The sequence below is a fragment of the Brachionichthys hirsutus genome, unplaced genomic scaffold, assembly GCF_040956055.1.
Source record: "Brachionichthys hirsutus isolate HB-005 unplaced genomic scaffold, CSIRO-AGI_Bhir_v1 contig_261, whole genome shotgun sequence".
NCBI classification, from domain to species: domain Eukaryota; kingdom Metazoa; phylum Chordata; class Actinopteri; order Lophiiformes; family Brachionichthyidae; genus Brachionichthys; species Brachionichthys hirsutus.
In genome coordinates, this window is record NW_027180360.1 from 194,003 (window position 1) to 212,500 (window position 18,498).

Sequence of the window (18,498 nt, forward strand, 5' to 3'; positions counted from 1 at the left end):
GTCTGTCTGGATCCAGATTCTAGAATGTTTTTAAAGGATTCTTTAACATTGCGAGATAGGGCACTTTTCTTAATTTCTTCAAAACGCATGGCGGTATGGATCTGAAAAAAAATCACACATAAGTACTCCTTAAAGGTCTATGACCATGACTAATTTCGGCCGAATCCGGATCACAATCCGGATCTGAGAGCTAATTTTCGTTCTAAAATCTGCATTTTTCAGGAGTCCATCCTGACCTCAATTCTGGAGCTAGAGACTTCAGATTTGGTGTGAACACTCATAGTTCATTCTGGTTTCATATATGTTACAGTTGTAGTTGTATCTTTTCCCGTTCCGGAGCAGCAAGCTAGAGCAGGTTTGGCCCCTCTGATCCGGAAGCCCTGTTTACTGTCTCACAAGATCGAATAGTCTATTGGAGGCGGGGTCTGCAATCTCTGATTGGCTCATGTTCCAAATGAGAATTAGTTCTCAATTAACTTACCTGTTTCAATAGAAGTAAAATAAAATAACATCTTCTTGTACATGAAACAATCGTCTCTTCTGACTACGGGCGAGAGGCGGGGTACTCCCAGGATGTGTCACCAGCGCATTGCGGGGCCACACAGAATGGAAATCGAACCCAGTACCTGTTTGCTGTGAGGCGGCGGCGCTAATCACTGCGCCACCATTCTGCCCCGTAATTACTGTCATCTGAAAATGTGACAGGTTGATGGAGTTTTGGTTGCGACAACGCCACCCAGGGAATTTTACTCCTGGGAATTATCTAGGAGGAATTATCTCTCCTGAATTGTACTGGTGCGCGTATCCCTACTCCAGGGACACAGGTTCGATTCATTCCACACAGGCAGAGAGCGGGTCCGGTTCACACAGTTTATTCTCAGATTGACATACAGCTGTGTCTTCAAAATTGGTATCGGTTTAACAACAATTATTAACACTGATTAACATAAGGCACCATAACAGTCAGCACAAACAATATGAAACAGAGGAATTTCCACCTAAAGCAGCAGCCACGATCAGGGGAGGGCAGTGGCTGTGAACGGCCCACACGCCTCTTCAACCTTCCAGAAATAATAATCTCACTGCCAACAGGACAGCAGAGCAAACACATCCGCCGCTCGATTTCACCGGAGATCAGACGAGCAGGCCAGCCCGCGCCTCAGCTCTATCACCGATCAGCTGCTCTGACAACAAATCCCGCGCGCAGATGGTCATTCATTCGCGTCCGTCACGCCACGACAGCCCATGAGTAACCCGGAAGAGGTGTGGATGCGCGCGCAGCTACAGGAAGTATATGCCGGCCATTGAGGGGCGAACCTACACCACCGCATAGCGCCCCTCAGTGGCACGGAGGGAGACTACATATGGCCACATAAACAAAAATAAAAATACAAAATAAAATAAAAATAAAATAGAACTAAATAAATAAAAACTATTCTGAAAAAAGATCAGGACCAGGGTTATTATAGTTAACGAAAACTAACGAAAAAACGAAAACTAGAATTGAAAAAACATTTTCGTTAACTAGAACTAATAAAAACGATAATTAAAATAGAACACGAAAACTAACTAAAACGGTATTGTCCGTTCACAAAACTAACTAAAACTAATAAAAATTAAAGACACTAATCTCTTCGTTTTCGTTTTAATCGATTTTGAAATTGATTTATTTTGCTCGAGGAGTTACGCGTGCTGGCGGCTCCGTCCGGCTGTTCCCGTCACTAATCGTTGAGAATCGGGTTGGTGACGTCACTTCCGACGGAAGCCGGCAGGAAGCGCCGAGCGCTCCAGCCCCATGTGGAATGTGTTTATTACGACGGAGGGAAACAAGAAAGCTAACAGCGATTAGCCCCCCCCCGTAACAGAAGCAGCCCCCCGGCTAGCAGTTAGCACCGCGAAGGAGACAACAATAACGGGCTGCTTTTAACCTGCACCGACTGGAGCCCCCCCCCCCCCCCCCCACACACACACACACTGGGGGGGCACGGCTCGCTGCATTAATGAGACATGAGAAGAAGATGAGCTGCTTGGAGCCAAGCCCAAAGTGAGGAGCCCCCCGATGGAGCCCCCCTCAGCCAGGAGGCCCTGGAGATGGTCTTGATGAACCGTGGATTGGATCAGAGACGGACGACGAGGACACTGAACACGTTGGTGAGTGGTTCTAGTCCCAAATACATTAGTCTTGTTGACCTTTTATGCTGATATAAAATGTAACAATAATCAGTGTTGTAAACTTTAATTGATATTAAAACCCCATAAAGTCCCAAAAGGAGATGAAATAAATTATTTGTTTTACTCATTCTGATCCAAAACCTAAAATGCCAATCACAAATGTTGGAGCCTCCATCCGCTAAAACCTGAAATGTATAATTGTCACACTGACATCATCGTTATTGTCATGTCATGATTTCAGATCTAATATTGGGCTTCATTATAAATATACAACATTAAATGTGTTATCCTGGGGAAACTAGTTTAGGGTGCTAACAGTGTAAGAAATTAAACATCATGAAACGAGTAACGTTATTATCCCTGCTGTAAAAACAAGGGTTATTACAGACAGTCGTAATTCATGAATAATTATTAGACTGTACTATTCTTTGTGTGGTTTACATTTGTTTTTTCTTTTTGCTCAGAGCTTGACCTGCCAGATGCAAAAACCAACAAGTTCCAGAGGATCCATGTCTGGCTCTCACCCTTCAGCTCACCCTGAACGCTGCCTGAAGACCCAAATACTGACTCGCTGATATCAAGAGCCAGAAAGCTTGTCCACGCTGAGAGCAAATCATCAGCGGCAAATGAAGTATTAAGTCTGAGATTGTAGCACGTTAGCAGCTATGCTGCGGACTGTTACGGTTGGTTGTTTAAAATTACTGAATAAATGTTTTATATGTTATCTTTTGTTGATTTGTATTATTTTATTATATTTTAATCCTGCATCTGACAAATAACTGAAAGTATAAAAAACTAAAACTAATAAAAACGAAATTAAACTAATAAAAACAAAACTAAAACTAATAAAAACTAACAAATCCACTCTAAAAACTAACTAAAACTAACTGAATTAGAGAAAACAAATTCAAAACTAACTAAAACTAAACTAGAATTAAAAATCCAAAACTATTATAACCCTGATCAGGACATAACAAAACTGGAACAGAAAGGATCAGATAGAAGACATATGAAAAAGCTTGCTTCTTTTTTTATAGTGAAAACGTGATGCATTCAGTTGTAACCTGCAGAGAATTCGACAATACAAATGATTAAAGGCCACCTGGAAGATATACCGGTACAAGTTGTCCTTTACATTTCTCCTGGTGCCACAGATGTTTGACATCGGAGAACATCTGACTGTGCCAGACGAGTTCTCAGAGCGTGAGCGGCGCTCAGGTCTGGTGTGGAAGCAGCTGGTTGCTGGGGCGATGGCAGGCGCTGTGTCCCGAACAGGCACTGCACCATTGCACCGTCTAAAAGTCTTCCTGCAGGTGGGTCATTTCACAAAGTTCACGATTACACTTTTGTGAAGGGCTGTCTCAAAGCTTTTCTCATTTGTGCTCGGAGAGTTTTTGTCTGTCGAGACGGTGAAACAAACGGTTAGAGGAGCTGACGTTAAGAGTGTTTGAGCCGCCAGCGAGGATGACCGAGGCTGATTCACACCTCGGAACTGAGTGGTTGTTAGAGATTAAGTCTCTAACATTGTGATATTAATTTACAAACGCACCGAATTGAAACAGGCGGACACCAGGCTTCTATTTTCTCTCACGCTGCCCGGACCGGCTGGTCCGGCGCGCTTCCTCCAACCAACTGTTTCCGCTTCCCGGAACAAGTTTATTTATAACGTTCATGGCTCCACCTCTTGACTTAGTGACATCACGATACCTTCAGAGCGCACAACATCGCTGCCCACCAGATGGGGCTGTTCTTTATCTAACGGTTACATTTAAACAAATGAAAATAAGCAAATGACCCTATTGGTGGTCAAACTGAATGGTTCTGGGCTGTCACCAACTATAGAGCCTTTAAACTAAAGCTCGCACCTCAAGGCTGGAAAACTGCTTTTTGCCCAGGGCCATCACCGACCTGAACCTGATAAAGGACCTCACCTCGCACCCCCTTCCTGTTGAACTAGCTCAGTTTGGCAGCTTGTATCTGTACCCACTGTACTCAGATGATTGACTTGTTTTTGCATTCAGGTACATGGTTCTAAATCTCAAGGAATGAATCTCTGGTCTGGACTGAGGGCAATGATCAAGGAAGGAGGCGTGTTCTCACTCTGGAGGGGAAATGGGATCAATGTCCTCAAGATTGCTCCTGAATCGGCCATTAAGTTTATGGCCTATGAACAGGTCGGTGCGCTCCAACCAATCAATGACAAGAAATAATTAGAACTCAATGTTGGCTCTTCTGCAGCAGCTCGCCGGTTATTTGCTTCTTCCATTTCTGGTGAAGACAGCTTCCAGTACTTCGCTTCGTCGTCTCAGCACATACGACACACACGAAACAAATAAAGGAAAGGAGGAAATGTAAATAGAAGAGGCACACATTACAAAAAAAAGGTTAATATTACAGTGAACACAAACAGTAACATAATCATAACAAGATCTCAAAAACCATCATATTATTTTTTTTTAAATAAATATTCCTGACAAGAAAACAACAAATAATGGCCTGGTGACACCGCCCCTCACCCCCGTTTGAAAATGACAAATGTGATTCACAGGTTCTCATCTCTAGATTGCATGTATCTCGTATTCCTGTTCCCTGGAGCTGCCAGGGAACAGGACTAGAGGTCCACCCAGGAGAAGAGACATGGACGTAGTGAGGGAGGACATGAGAGTGGCTGGTGTTGGGGAGGACGATGCAAAGGACAGGACTAGAGGACGACCCAGGAGAAGAGACATGGACGTAGTGAGGGAGGACATGAGAGTGGCTGGTGTTGGGGAGGACGATGCAAAGGACAGGACTAGAGGACGACCCAGGAGAAGAGACATGGACGTAGTGAGGGAGGACATGAGAGTGGCTGGTGTTGGGGAGGACGATGCAAAGGACAGGACTAGAGGACGACCCAGGAGAAGAGACATGGACGTAGTGAGGGAGGACATGAGAGTGGCTGGTGTTGGGGAGGACGATGCAGAGGACAGGGCTAGAGGACGACCCAGGAGAAGAGACATGGACGTAGTGAGGGAGGACATGAGAGTGGCTGGTGTTGGGGAGGACGATGCAAAGGACAGGACTAGAGGACGACCCAGGAGAAGACACATGGACGTAGTGAGGGAGGACATGAGAGTGGCTGGTGTTGGGGAGGACGATGCAAAGGACAGGGCTAGAGGACGACCCAGGAGAAGAGACATGGACGTAGTGAGGGAGGACATGAGAGTGGCTGGTGTTGGGGAGGACGATGCAAAGGACAGGACTAGAGGACGACCCAGGAGAAGAGACATGGACGTAGTGAGGGAGGACATGAGAGTGGCTGGTGTTGGGGAGGACGATGCAAAGGACAGGACTAGAGGACGACCCAGGAGAAGAGACGTGGACGTAGTGAGGGAGGACATGAGAGTGGCTGGTGTTGGGGAGGACGATGCAAAGGACAGGACTAGAGGACGACCCAGGAGAAGACACATGGACGTAGTGAGGGAGGACATGAGTGGCTGGTGTTGGGGAGGACGATGCAAAGGACAGGGTGAGGTGGAGAACGTTGATTTGCTGTGACAAGACGAAAGTACAGTAGTAGTAGTACTTAGTAGTAGTACTAGATCTGTGGCTCAGATTACTATTATTTCTCTTACTGTTTTATATGTTTTAACTATTCACAGTAGAATATTTTACATGATTATAATTCAAGATGGTGACTACTGGAAAATTGTACCAATCATAACCCTGCAGCTCTATAAAGACTCTGTTCTATTCCCCTCCAGATAATTCTGCAGGACCTCCTTCTAGCCCCAAATCGTCCCTGTCCCTGTCATCCAATCCTTCGTCCAGAGATTCGTCCCCCAGCCGGGATCTGTCCGTCAGCATCGGCTGCCTCCGGCCCCCGGTGGTCATCCACAGCTCTGGGAAGAGGTTTGGCTTCACGCTGCGAGCTATCAGAGTCTACATGGGGGACAGCGACGTCTACACTGTTCACCACATGGTCTGGGTAAGTGTCCCCCTGAAGCTGATGGACACTACCATGAAGGGACATTTCTGTATATTCAGCACGTTTACAGTTCGATGATCACACGAATAGAAACATTAAAACCATCTCGTCTGCAGGTTTTATTTGATAGTATTCACGTGTTTCAGCTTCTTGTACTTCTCTGACGATGCCTTTCTGGCATAATAGCGATTGATCCGGTCGTTGCTTGACTTGTTATTTTGATTGGCGGTTAATGATTTGTGTCTGCAGTGTGTTGAGGATGGCAGTCCAGCACATGAGGCAGGACTGAGGGCCGGTGACCTCATCACGCACGTCAACGGGGAGTCTGTCCAGGGACTCGTCCACACTGAGGTTGTGGAGCTCTTGCTCAAGGTACATTGATAAAGTGGATCTAAATAAAAACGTAAATGTGTTTCTGGCCTTCATTGATGTTTTCTATCTGCTCCGACAGAGCTGCAACAGAGTGACCCTGCAGACCACCGCGCTGGAGAACACGTCCATCAAGGTGGGTCCAGCCAGGAAGATCAGCTACAAGGCCAAGATGGCCCGACGCAGCAAGAAGAGCAGGCGGAGGGACGGCCAGGACAGGTACGTGATGTAACAGCCGCCGTGGAGGAGTCGCACCGCGGACGCTGTTCTCGACTCCTCTCGACTCCTCTCGACTCCTCTCGACTCGCCCAGCCGGCGGCGCAGCATCTTGAAGAAGCTGTCCAAGCACACGCCCCCCCCCCATGCAGAGCAGCCGCAGCTTCTCATCAGGGTTCCACCAGTCGTCCAGTGACAGCCTGTCCGGATCCCCGACCCAAAGCCTCTCGCCTGGGCCGTGCACGCCTTGTCGCTCCCCCGCTCCTGACCACTCTGGCGGTAGGTCACCGTCCCATGTTACCGACCCCCGTTCTCTTTGATGCAGCGTAACTGTTTTTCCTTCTGTCCCCTTTGGCCAGATTCCAGTTCTTCTCCTTGCTCCAGCTCCCCTAACTCGCCTGTACCACAGGCCCGTCCCAGTTCCCTTCATGTTTTGGGTCGTTACACTAAAGCTGGACGCTGCAAGTCCACCAGCAGCATCCCTCCTTCGCCACTGGCCTGCATCCCACCTCCTCAGCCCCTCTCTCCTCAATGTTCCCCATCCTGTCTCCCCAGTACCCCCAAATCCCTGCAGGGGTTCCATGGCAAGACGCTATCCCCTCCGACCGTTGCTCGCCACTCGGTGCGTCCCCGCAGTGCAGAAACGCCACGCTCGCCGCTCCTCAAGAGGGTCCAATCGGCAGAAAAACTGACGGGAGGAGAAAAGACGACAGTGGGGCTCCACGGCGACAGGAAGGCCTACGGCACCCGCCGCCACACCATGGAGGTGCCTCTGTCTGAAGGGGGGGTTCTGGGGGATGGAGAGGGGGACACACTGACCGGGTTTATCTGTGTTGGCGAGCACGGCCGCCAGGGTCTGTACAGAGGAGGGCAGAGAAGCCACCAGGACGCCGTCGGCGCGGGCAGCGAGCACCCCCGCTCCACTGCCCCCCCTCAACACCGCGGTGGCAACCACCTCTCACCACACCACAAAGAGGTGGTGGTGATGAGGAAGCTGGCGCTGTCTGAGCGAAGGGACTCCTTCAAGAAACAGGAGGCCGTGCAGGAAACGAGTTTTGATAACACGGAGGAGAGGGAGGCGGCACACGGCCCAACGGATGCGTCGAAGGCATCCCGGGTCAACGCCGGGTCGGCCCAATCCGAATGCAGCGTTGACCTGGAAGGGAGAGGATCACGGGGAATGGCACAGCAGAAAGCCCAGTCAAAGGACAAAGCAACGTTTTAGTCAGTCGGACTCGGGACCTGCTCGGACACGAAGGCCCAGAAATCTGTGACCGAATCCCAGATAATCACAAGCGGCTGCTGATCGATATTTCTCAGCAATACATACGAAATGACGGCCAGACGATGTTCGCTTTGGGGTCGCTTGTTTTCTCTCTGGACTGGCAAATCACTGTGGCAAAAAAAAAGTTTCAAATGATGAAACTTATTTATGACTTTATATCCTCACCTTGTTTCCTTGTTTCATTTGCTAAAAAACAAATCTTTGGATTCCTTCGGTCGTTCATTGTTGTGGAATCGCACGAAACAAATATCACACAAAGGCTCGCTGATGTCGGACGGTTTGTTTTGTACCTCAGTGACTTCCTAGAGAGGCGTAAGCAATGTCACGAATTACACAAATATGGGCAAATATCCTGCGCTGCCTGGACTCGCTGGTCCTGAACGTCAATACCTGGAATCACGGCTGTGGTAAAGCACAGTTCAGCCATGGGAACGAATTTAAATAGAGGTACTCTCGTACACAAGAAGTTTCATGCATGCATGCGCTCTAATTCTACCTGCTGTCTGTGTGCGTGTGTGTGTGCGTGTGCGTGCGTGTGCGTGCTGACACTCCTCTAGTGGTGGTTTGTATCATAACGTAACATGGATGTGTAGTAGAAACCTCTTTACGTCTCGTAGCCGGGTTGAATCGAGCCTCCGTCCAGCTCCTTCCGTCGTCTGTCCTGAAGCGTGTCGTCGTGTTTTCAGGATGTCCTTCACACCGTCTGCATGGTGTCAGAAAAAAAAAAGAATATACGTGTGATGGATGAATGTTTACGTTCTATTGTAAATATGTTTGTGGATTTCTGTGGTTTTGTTAAATTATTGTGGGTAAAAACTGACGGTGAATTCAGCCAGAGGCCCTTAGATGAAGGAAAGGGTACGTTTTCATGTGGGACTCGTCGCGTTGCAGCAGCGATGACGATGCCGTTAGTGTATGCTGTATAAACAATGGACCTTATAACAGCTGATGGAGGTCATTTGAAAGTGACCTATTAAGGGTAGGTGGACTTAGTGTGGCAGGATTTAATCTCATGTTATCAGTTGTGCATGTTTCACATCCCAGTGTGATGTTCCCACATTATTAAGGATCTCTTGGGAGGGGGTTGAAAGGATGTGGAATTCTTTAATTTGATCATTCATCACCCATTTGATCTAGCATTAATGTTTTGATCAGAGAGTTTTTGGACCCCCCCCCCCCCCCCCAGATATGTATTCTTTAATTTACCTTTTTATATTGTAGTTTCAAGCATTTATGATTTTTTTCCTTTGCACCAACTACCAGAATTCTTCTATATGTATTTTATATGAATTTGGTACGATGCCAATGTTCGTAGTTCTCCAAAAGCCTGCGTTTGTGATTTTGTGATCACTCAGTCTCGGAACAGTGGCTAAAGCAGGGGTCTCGAGCTCAAATTACCTGGGGGGCCGCAGGAGGCAAAGTCTGGGCGAGGTCGGGCTTACTTTTCCAATTGTCTGAAAAAAGTGGCTTTGAGGACATTTTTAAATATTACCCTCTTTTCATCATTTTTAACAATCGAAAACTCAAGACATTCTTGAGTTCATCATTGAATCCTTTTTTTTAAATTCATATAAACCTGGCAGGCTGCATTAACCTTAAACTTTCATATCGTCCTGCGGGCCGCGAGTCTGAGATCCCTGCAGGTTCACATTCAAAGTTTGTTTCATGTACTCTGGAATAAAACTTGTATTCAGTGATAAAAGTTCTCTCTGAATACATGATGCAATATACGTCTGTGTTCTTAGGATTTTAATTTATTGTGTACCCCTACTAGATAAATTCATGATGTGCTATCATGTCATCATTTCTGGACGCCGCATGAAGCATCACTTTGATTTCTCACTGTTGGTCGATGGTTATTGGGTTTGTATCTATCTCTAGTCAGCCTCATATTCTTAAACAGGCCTTTGTGAAATTCCTACTATGCGAGTACAAGATGCAGACTGGCTTGACATTATTTTTTAATTGTCTTTACAGTGCTTGAAATAAATGAATTGCAAAGGAACCGAGAAGTCTGGGACTAAAATATTCATTCATTTTCCATTTGTCCCTCAATCACTTCTGTTTTCAGGTTTGCAGCGTTCCTATGTGACCCTTCTTTGGAGTAGTGGTCGTCTCTGCACTGCGCTGGGTACTTTAGTTCCTTCAGAACTGGTCGGTGAATTCGGTGAGTGAGATTGTTTGTTGCCAACCAATCTGCGATAAACTGGCAATTTGTCCAGATCGTTCTCGGCCTCCCACCCAACGTCGGCCGGGAAGGTTTCAGCCGACCACGACCTTTAACACGAGCCGTTAAGAAAGTTCTCAAAGATTTAAAAAGGCACCACTCATTGTTGGCTCAATGAAAATAAATCGTATTTATGTATGAAGCAGAGTTTGTAATAATGGTTAGTCATTTTTAACTGATTTGTGAGTAGGTGCTGGTCTGAAAACAATATTTAGGAGTAAAAAGCATACCTTTATCCACCTAACTCCAAGTGATCACTTCCTGAGCATGCGACTGTTGGACCTACGACTTGCATGCGACTGTTGGATGTACGACTTGCATGCGACTGTTGGACCTACGACTTGCATGCGACTGTTGGATGTACGACTTGCATGCGACTGTTGGACGTACGACTTGCATGCGACTGTTGGACGTACGACTTGCATGCAACTGTTGGACGTACGACTTGCATGCGACTGTTGGACGTACGACTTGCATGCGACTGTTGGGCGTACGACTTGCAAGCGACTGTTGGACGTACGACTTGCAAGCGACTGTTGGACGTATGACTTGCATGCGACTGTTGGACGTACGACTTGCAAGCGACTGTTGGACGTACGACTTGCATGCGACTGTTGGACGTACAACTTGCATACGACTGTTGGACGTACGACTTGCATGCGACTGTTGGACGTACGACTTGCATGCGACTGTTGGACGTACGACTTGCATGCGACTGTTGGACGTACGACTTGCATGCGACTGATGTTTTGTCGGTTTTGCACTACGCAGCAAATGATACTCAAATGAAATGTTGAAGCAGGTGCTCTGTAGGTTAGCTAAACTTTGAAGACCAAAAGGTATCCACTATATTCTCGCCTCGTGTGTGATTTACATTTAAATATGCTGATGCTAATACCTGCACTTTCTTTTCCCTGATTCTCCTTTCATCATCACGTTTCAGCCTGATGTTTGATTATTTTAATGGCTATTCTATTTCACTGGTGTTCAGTAGTTCAATGTTCAAGACCCAACAAACGACAATCCATTCGAGAATTGGCTGGAAAGAATCGCACAAAACTCGCACGAGATCAGTTTGTTTTTTCTTAGACTTGTAGTGAAACATGTTTCTTTGGGTTAATCTGCTGCTCTAAATGCAGAGTGAATAATGATCAACCTGCTTCCTGCTTCCTTCTCATGCTGAGTGGGGCAGTCAGAGGAAGCTACTCTCCACCAGAGGGAGCCATTGGAGGCCTCTAGGTTGAGGCGGGCCGACCTCTACGCACGAATCAAATGGTCCTCTTCTCTCCACTTGCGTTTTGAGTCCAGACACTTCTTCCTTTCTGTCTCGTGTGCGGCTTGCTTAAGTTCAGAGTTCAGAGTTCACTCACTCACCTGTACGGTTCGTTCTGTAGGCCGATGCAATGATTTTAAGATAATAAAAGCCGTATGAAATGAAGTTCACTCCTGGGTGGTTTTTGGTTTTGTTATGCCTTTATGAGAGGACGGTCACTCATCGCGAGTCGTCCACGCTGGGCCATTTTCACTATCACTAAGATCATTCTATTTTGAGGATATTGCTAAAAAAGCTTGATGTGGAATGTTGGAGAGACTTTTCTTTGTCCCACAGAAGGACGCGTTCGCCGGTAACGTTGCATGAATGTTTAACCGTTATGTTTGTAGTGCAGGAAAACAACGAGGGGTTGATATTATTTTAATGTTTAATGTGTTCCAGGAAGAAGGGATCTCATCTCTACTGTCATAAAGTTCATTAAACAGTCTCTAATTTGTGCTGTCTTTTTATAGGAAGTCTTTATTTGGTTGGAAGTAAAACTGTGTTGAGGCCTGTACACGAGAGGAATCGATATTTTCTGAGTGTAATTCTGCTAACCCGAAGGCTGGTGTTTAATTTTGAGGGATGCTTAGATTGATCATGTGATCAGGTTTAGTTCCTCATCTTGTGTACTTATACAGCCTCCCAATGAGGGCCTACACACAACCACGTAACCGTGGGCAGTTTCGATAATATTCCGACAAACGCATCATCCAGAGGGTGGGAAGAGACCAATACGCTTAGATCCAGACCCTGGTCAAGGGGCGTGGCCATCTTTTTGAAAATGTGTTCTGTAACATACAAGAGTATTTCTCAACATGTTCTCTCATTTTTCAGGAGAAAATGTATCAATCTTGATTAAAGATAGAGAAAACGTGCATGTGATGTGCTACAGACCCAGATCGAGCAAACTTAATCATACAGCTAATCAATAATCAATGACGGTTATTCCTTTTACGGCTCATTCAAGCTTTAAATCATTTCTATTTCACCGTTTTTGTTTGATCATTTCCTTTGAAGGTTGCTCATCATCCTTCAAAATAAAGCACTAGTTTTACTCTAGTGGTGTAAAACTGTGTTTTGGGAGATGAGATGACGTCATCTTCAGATGACGTGATTTGATTGATTATTGACTACATCATTTCCAACTTAATTCACTTCGGATCTATAAATGTATCACTGATTTATGCGGAGAAATAAAGTAGAAAATCCCTTCGCGTGGACGTCCTCTCCTTACACGTGACGTCACCCTGATCGTATGACGCGTGAGCCAAGCGCAACATTTTGGGAACTCCCTCGCACGAAGGATCGGTGCCGGGTTTACAGTTCCGCGGGACGTCACGTGGTCTGGCCGACATGAAGGCGCCCACGCTGCTGATTCTCGTCATTTGGTTTAACGTCCAGCCCTCGTCATGCCCCCATCCTGCGGGGAGGGGGCGCTCCTCTGTGGACTCGGCCCTCCACTGCGGGGTAAGAGCGACGGTCCGTCTCAGCGAAGGGAGATCCGGTTTGGAATGCCGTCTTCTGGCGGAGGGCTTTCTAAATCCCTCCGCCAGGATCACTGAGGTCTTGTGAACACGTCGCTGTTAGACTCCGCCCCCTCGGCTCTGCTAAAACTACTTTCTAATGGTCACACACACAGTTTCTTCAGGAGTGTTTACTCAGCACTATCCAGTCTCGCGATGCATTGCGATGGCGCCCTCTACCGTCGGGATGTTACAGCAGCCGGGCTTTTAAAGCATTGTGAAGTTAGAGCAGTTTTCGTCGCAGGCAGTGACGTTCGAAAAGCTAAAATTCCGGCTACAGACGCGTAAACAGGGTTTTCAAAAATCGTGACTTTGGCTGGAGTTTTTCAAAAACCATCGTTTTTATTCGCAGCAGTTTTTCAGTCATCAATGTAACTATTATTGGCCATTATTGATTATTCTACCCCCACAGAGACATTGTTACAGGACCTGACGTCATGCTGTGATGTTCTGTGTTCTGCCAATCACATGCTCTGTCTGCGCGCATGCGCATTGTTGTACGGAAGCTGCAGCGCGGCCCAAACAGCGGACCTGATAAAGAAGCCTGTTAAGTGTTCCTGTGTCCATCATCCTTTTATCTGTCAGCACCGACACCAACATGGTGTCAGGAGTGGGATCTATCAGTGGTCCACCATAGTTTGTGTTGCTATACGGACGGCTGGCGATATTCATATCCGAAGCAGACGGATCGCCCAACGCCGTGACCACAGTAGCAATGGCGGCCAAAATACCTCCGCCGTCTCCGATGAGCTTTACGGGTGACTGGAGCGCCAATTGGGATGTTTTTCATGCCGAATTTGAGGATTATATTCTTGTGACCGGAATAGCGGAGAAAGATGAGAGGATACAGGCTGCAATGCTCCGTAGCGTTCTGGGCAGTGAATGCAGGCATGTGTACCAGCACAACCTCAACCTCTCGGCGGAGCAGAGGGAGGATCCCGCAGCAATACTGAACGCCCTGGAGAGGTACTTCAAGCCGGCAAGAAACATCATCTACGAAAGATACTTGTTTGGATGTTACAAACAAGAGGAGAGCGAGTCAATAGATGCCTTTGTGACCAGGCTGAGGGAGAAAGCATCAACGTCCCAGTCTGGAGCCGTAGCCCTCATGTCCATAAGCTGGATGCTGCACTCAACAGCACACTGCGGACTGTCTCCGGATGCCTACGTGCCACTCCAACCAACCAGCTGCCGGTCCTTGCTGGAATCGCCCCAGCAGAGATCAGGCGAGAGGCATCCATACTAGCTATTGCTCGGAAGGCACATCTGAGCGAATCCCACCTTCTCCACAAGGTTGTCATGGAGACACCACATCACACCCGCCTCAAGTCCCGTCGCCCTTTTGCCACACAGGCCCAAGAACTGCTTCACACGACACCAGCTGACATACCGAAGGAATCCTGGGTGAAGGCCAGATGGAGGGACCAGTGGAAGGGGGCAGTACCATCCAGGCTCCACCGCTGCATCGAGGATCCAACAGATGTCCCTGGCCAGGACCTGCCCCACAAGGAGTGGAATACCCTCAACCGGCTGCGGACAGGAGTTGGACGCTTTGCTGCAACAATGCAGAAGTGGGGACCCATCACAGTCTGTGGACCACGTGCTGACCAGCTGCCCCACATACCGCCCACCAAATGGTGATCAGGGCTTAATTGACTTGGACGATGACACACTGGACTGGCTTGCTGCAACAGAGCTGAAGGTCTAAGGGCATACGACAGGGGCGACGGTGGCGCATTGGTTGAGAGGGTCAATCCCCGGCTCAGGCACAACAAATCACAGAGGTGCCAGCTAGACTCTGGAGCCACCTGTAACATAATGACGCTCAAAGATCAGAAGAGGCTCGCACCCAAGGCAAATGCCAGCCTCAGACTGTACTCGGGAGAGATTATTGAATCGCTTGGAATATTTGATACAGAATGCACGGTTCGAGGAGAGAAGCACAAGCTCACATTTGAAGTTGTTATGAAAGGGCAGCTGCCTCTCTTGTCCGGTGACACCTGTGAACGTCTGGGCTTCATACCTGTTATGATACCAGATGATGCGCTTAGTATGGACGCTGTGCTGCCACCGCAGCATTTGACAAAAGACTGTGTGATTAGGAAGTACAGCGATGTACTTCATTCACCAGTGGAGGCAGTGCCTGGGGAAGTACATTTTGACCTAGATCCTGACATAAAGCCGGTGCAATGTGCGCCCCGCAATGTCCCCATTGCTCTGAAATCCGCAGTTAAGGCCCAGCTTGACAAGTATGAGGCTGAGGGGCACATGGCACCCATTTCAGGTCCAACAGACTGGATCAGTAACATGGTCATAGTGAGCAAACCTAACAAACTGAGAATATGTCTTGATCCTAAATTCCTGAACAAAGCCCTGCGGCGTTCTCACTACACAATGCCGACTCTAGAGGGTGTGCTATACAAGCTGCCTAAAGCAAGGGTTTTCACATTGGTTGATGCCAGAGATGCCTTTTTGCAATGCAAATTAGATACAGAAAGCAGCTTCATGACTACTTTTTGGACCCCATGGGGAAGGAAGCGCTGGCTGAAACTGCCCTTTGGTGTGTCTGTTGCACCTGAGGTGTATCAAAGAAACCAGCACGAGCTACTGGCGGGTCGAGCCGGCATCGAGCCCATTGCGGATGACATTCTGGTGGTGGGCTGCGGTGAGACTGATGGGGAAGCAGAGGCTGACCATGACGCCAAACTTCTTGCGCTGCTAAATCATTGCAGAGAAGTTAAGCTGAGGCTAGGGCTAAAAAAGCTACAATTCAAAATGTCTGAAGTTCAATTCCATGGCCATGTTCTCTCAGCTACAGAGCTCAAACCTGATCCAGAAAAGGTGAGGGCAATAGTCGACATGCCCAATCCTACAGATGCAAAAGGAGTGCAGCGACCCGTGGGGTTTGCAAATGATCTGTCCAAAGTCATGCCCCACCTTTCCAGTGTCTGAGCCGCTGCGACTGTCGTTAGACAAAGACACTCCCTGGCATTGGCTGCCCAAGCATGATGCAGCAATTCGAGAGCTTAAGTCGCTGGCCACAACTATGCCAGTGCTTCGTTACGATGACGTTAGTAAGCCTGGAACTATCTGGAGCGATGCTAGTCAGAGCAGGCTTGGCTGTTGTCTCATGCAGGAGGGACAGCCGATTGCATTTGCTTCACGCGCGCTTACGACTACTGAACAAAATTATGCACAGATTGAAAAAGAATGCCTCAGCATTGTCTTTGCATAGATTCCACTATTATTTGTACGGCCGCAGTGCCATTACAGCAGAAACTGACCACAAGCCCCTGATTTCAATATTCAGCAAACCTCTCCTCAGCGCTCCAAAAGGACTTCAGGGTATGCTAATGACTCTCCAAAATTACAGTCTCTGTGTCGTATACAAACCTGGTCAAGAAATGTTCATTAGTGACACCCTCAGCAGGCAAAGGAACCTTTTACCAGCAGCAGGCGATCTGCTTTCTGGAGGGGTTCCAGGAGGACCTGCAGCATGTGAACCAAGCAGATTACCTCAACGTAACGGGCCAGCGCCTGGAGCAAATAAAGCAGGCCACGGAAAGAGATGCGGGTTTGCAGAGACTGAGATCCATCGTAATGGTAGGCTGGCCGGATCTCAAAGAGCAGGTGATCATTATCAGGGGATACTGGCCCTATCGGGATGAAGTCAGCGTTCAAAACGGGATTGTGTTCCGGGGTCAGAGAGTCATTGTTCCCAAAGCACTGTGCCCAGAGATGCTAGCACGTATACACTCTAGTCATATAGGGGGAGAGGCGTGTTATCGGCAGGCTTGTGAAACGCTCTACTGGCCCAACATGCATGCAGAAATCAAGGACTTTGTCAGCACATGCACAACATGCAATGAGTGTGCACACAGCCAACGAAAAGAGACAATGCTGCCCCATCCGCTCCCTACAAGGCCATGGCAGATAGTGAGCATGGACCGCTTCAGTCATGGGCGCATGGATTACCTACTCATTGCCGATCACTATTCTGACTTCTGGGAGATTGAGCTCCTCCCTGATCTGTCTGCAGGGACAGTAATTAAATGCTGCAAAGCTCAGTTTGCGAGGCATGGACAGCCAGACAGGGTCATCACAGACAATGGCCCCCAGTTTACCTCGGCATTTGCCCGTTTTGCCTCAGAGTGGGAGTTTGAGCACGTGACGTCTTCTCCACGGCACCCCAAAGCAAATGGAAAGGCAGAATCAGCCGTCAAGATTGCAAAGAACCTGCTTCGCAAGACTGCTCGGGATGGAAATGATCCCTGGAAGGCAGTGTTGCACTGGCGTAATACTCCAACAGAGAATATGGATAGCAGCCCTGCACAGCGCCTGATGTCTCGTCGCCTTAAAACGTCCATTCCTGTGACTGGCAAACTCCTTGAGCCGGCAGTGGTGACAGGGGTTACGGAGAAGTTACAGCACAGAAGGCAGCTCTCCAAATCCTGCTATGACCGGTCAGCGCGGGTCTCGCCCGAGCTAGAGGTGGGAGAGACTGTCTGATGAAGCCTCTTCCGGGTGACGCCTCACGTATCTGGAGAGCTGGAACATGTCTCAGCAAAGTCGCCCCCAGGTCTTACCTCGTGGACATTGATGGTTCTGTTTATCGACGCAACAGGGTGGACCTTAGAGTTGCAGAGTTGGGGGCTGTTCCGCGGTATGGGGACTGCGAGTTTGTACCTGCTGTTAGTCCCGAGAAGGGTGAGATGGTTGGCTCACCTACTGTGACCGGGTCAAGCCCGGATAGACCCTCAACGGGGCCCCCAGCTGCTTCCACACCCACCGCCTGCTCTGGCACAGGTTTGGGGGAGGGTCTGAGGCGCACCAGGGCAGGACGCCTTTCAAAGCCACCGAAAAGACTGAACTGGTGATCACTCTGAACTTAAGGGCCACATTGTGTTCATTGTTTGTTAGGCCGATAGTATTATGTTCATGTTCATAGTAGTTATAGTTCATTTTATATTGTTGGGCTTTCTTGGGAAAGGGAGATGTTACAGGACCTGACGTCATGCTGTGATGTTCTGTGTTCTGCCAATCACATGCTCTGTCTGCGCGCATGCGCATTGTTGTACGGAAGCTGCAGCGCGGCCCAAACAGCGGACCTGATAAAGAAGCCTGTTAAGTGTTCCTGTGTCCATCATTCTTTTATCTGTCAGCACCGACACCAACATGACGACAGTTTGAATGGCTGAATGTTAATTTTCATGACATCTGGAAAATTAAATACTTTCCAAAACTACGTTTTACAGTCCTGAATAAAGTGATAGTGATCCAGAATCCACTTCATCCCGATCACAATATTGCAAAATATCTCAACAAGCTGTTGAAGAGCAATCGAGAAAACAGACGACGTTATTTCCTCAAAATCTTGTTTTCAGATGTAACAGCTTTTAGAAGCAGTCATGAATCTTTTGAAGG

At 47.9% G+C, this 18,498-nt stretch overlaps 2 protein-coding genes and 1 long non-coding RNA gene across 3 annotated transcripts in view; all 3 read left to right on the forward strand.

Annotated features, from left to right (window-relative positions):
- The first annotated feature begins 1,799 nt into the window (after window positions 1–1,799).
- Window positions 1,800–2,896, forward strand: LOC137914047 (uncharacterized). Its single transcript, XR_011106404.1, has 2 exons — window positions 1,800–2,151; window positions 2,637–2,896. It is a non-coding gene; the product is annotated as an uncharacterized lncRNA (long non-coding RNA).
- Window positions 2,897–3,326: 430 nt separating this feature from the next.
- Window positions 3,327–7,949, forward strand: LOC137914018 (microtubule-associated serine/threonine-protein kinase 3-like). The gene is given in 7 exon segments (XM_068757637.1): window positions 3,327–3,390; window positions 5,916–6,139; window positions 6,389–6,511; window positions 6,591–6,727; window positions 6,821–6,860; window positions 6,862–7,003; window positions 7,084–7,949. Coding segments are annotated over 7 exon segments (1,596 nt in total).
- A 4,955-nt stretch (window positions 7,950–12,904) lies between these two features.
- LOC137914027 (gamma-interferon-inducible lysosomal thiol reductase-like) overlaps window positions 12,905–18,498 on the forward strand; it is a 10,072-nt gene continuing 4,478 nt past the window's right edge. The window contains exon 1 of the mRNA XM_068757646.1: window positions 12,905–13,018. Within this exon, the coding sequence (XP_068613747.1) occupies window positions 12,905–13,018 (114 nt within the window). The remainder of the gene's footprint in view (window positions 13,019–18,498) is intronic.